Below are 1,784 nucleotides of genomic sequence, written 5' to 3' on the forward strand. Positions count from 1 at the left end.
TACGATTCTGACTACCCATCTGCTCGAGGCACGAATGAAGATGTTGGCCCTGCTAGTATCTGCTTGGCCACAGTGGCATGTGACCTGGGCAATAATCGTCGAGTGGGTGTAGCAGAACGACGAGAACGTCTCTTTGGGAAAGCAACAAAGCGTCAGTTGCTATTAGCAATCGATTTAAACCAAAATATAACGAGCACTTTTGTTTTAGGCAGCCTTCGTTTCTCTGTTTCTGACGCTTCGGAAGGCAGGATAGGGTTCTTGCCGCCCTTGCTGCTGCCAGTTCTCAGGCACAGTATCACCTCGGGGATCACCGCCTGTTCACTGTATTATCCACAGCACTTGGTTGCAAATACAGCATCCCGCATGTCTAGAAAGAGCTGATATAACCACTGATAGGAACTGCAGCAATTGTCTGACTTTCTTCGGACAACCGGCAAGATTCGAAGCGACCCGAGTTTTACCACCTCGTCCTAGTAGGGTCCAAGGGCACCGCAATACTGTTGTTCCAAACCGTCCTGCTCTCACTATCCAACATTCAATAAACGACTACCTCCGAGAAGACGCGCTCTACCTACAGAGATAACCTGAGCGATTCATCATGGACGACTTGAATGATCGTCTTGAGACTTTCTTCGAGGAAAACGAACGCCACCGAGCCTGTATATGGACTTTCGCCGTGCCTTCCGCTGAAGACATGGCTAAGGCTGGCTTTTATCTTTCTGCAACAACAACGAATCCAGATACAGTGAAGTGTCAATCTTGCGCAATTGTCAGTTGGGCCTAGGAGGCCAGCGATGACCCTTTCCAAGAGCATCTCAAAGGAAGCGACAATTGTAGTTACGTCGAGAGCGAACTATTCCGCACTTTCCAAGCTGCGTACGTCGCCAAGGTCGAAAAGCTTCCGCGCCCCTCCCCGTCAACGCCAGCCAAGTCAGGATACCACCTTGGCACTCCTTCTCGGAAGTCGCGTGCGAAGCGTATCACGAGCACCATGTCGCAGATCATGACCGTGGCGAACCTTGAGCCCCAGCCTGAAGTGGTTGAAGCCCCTTCTCCGATGTGTATCAGCATCTCAGGCGCTGGCATGTCCATGGAATTGATGGTCAATACGCCAGACACTCGTAAGTAGTCTGAATCTACGTTGCATGGCCCGCAAATAATCTGACTTTTTCTGATGGCAGCTTCCAAGAAACGCCGATACGCCTAAAGTCCACGCTTGGGGCCCATCACGAAGACGAACGGCATTGCAGAGTGGCTGACGTGAGTGTTATGGCTCAAAATTATCGTCGGATGGGCTGTGATTTCTAACCGAGGACTCACAATAGGCATTTATGGCTTGCACATCAGTTGGCAAAGAGCTCGCTGTCTGGCTATTGATTCGCGATGTGTATTCATAGACCAATATGGAGACAACTCCATCTTGCTGACGCTCCGTGGAACATCAAACAACAATACTCTCTGCCTCCCTTCCTATTCATAAGCAAACAGCAAAGACAGGATTGGCACATCTGATCACCGTTGCTCTCAGTCGAGTTTTTCATGTGGACCATTTCTGATCGAATATCTTTGCCAGTGCGATCACGCCGTAGTCTCTGTGTTGAGCCTTGATAGGTTGACGGAATCTCAGGTCTAGGAACCTAAAATTTTAACCCCAAGGTCGTAAAGGTACAACTTGTCATGTTCAAACAGGCTAGAGCGGCCTGCGGTCGATCTTTACCCAGAGCTTTGTCGAGTCGTGACAGTTTTGTACTACTGTTGTACCACTTTTCGTCGCTCATGGGCGT

The 1,784-nt window shown here is 49.7% G+C and overlaps 1 protein-coding gene across 1 annotated transcript; it reads left to right on the plus strand.

Annotated features, from left to right (window-relative positions):
• Positions 1 to 991: 991 nt before the first annotated feature.
• Positions 992 to 1,207, plus strand: D7B24_006450 (uncharacterized protein; the record flags this gene model as incomplete). The annotated part of the gene is made up of 2 exons (XM_028640580.1): positions 992 to 1,121; positions 1,182 to 1,207. The coding sequence occupies 2 exons, from the start codon at positions 992 to 994 to the stop codon at positions 1,205 to 1,207; spliced, it is 156 nt and encodes a 51-aa protein (XP_028495216.1).
• Between the last annotated feature and the right edge of the window lie 577 nt (positions 1,208 to 1,784).

This window comes from Verticillium nonalfalfae (genome assembly GCF_003724135.2).
Source record: "Verticillium nonalfalfae strain VnAa140/NRRL 66861 chromosome Unknown scaffold_46, whole genome shotgun sequence".
NCBI lineage: Eukaryota > Fungi > Ascomycota > Sordariomycetes > Glomerellales > Plectosphaerellaceae > Verticillium > Verticillium nonalfalfae.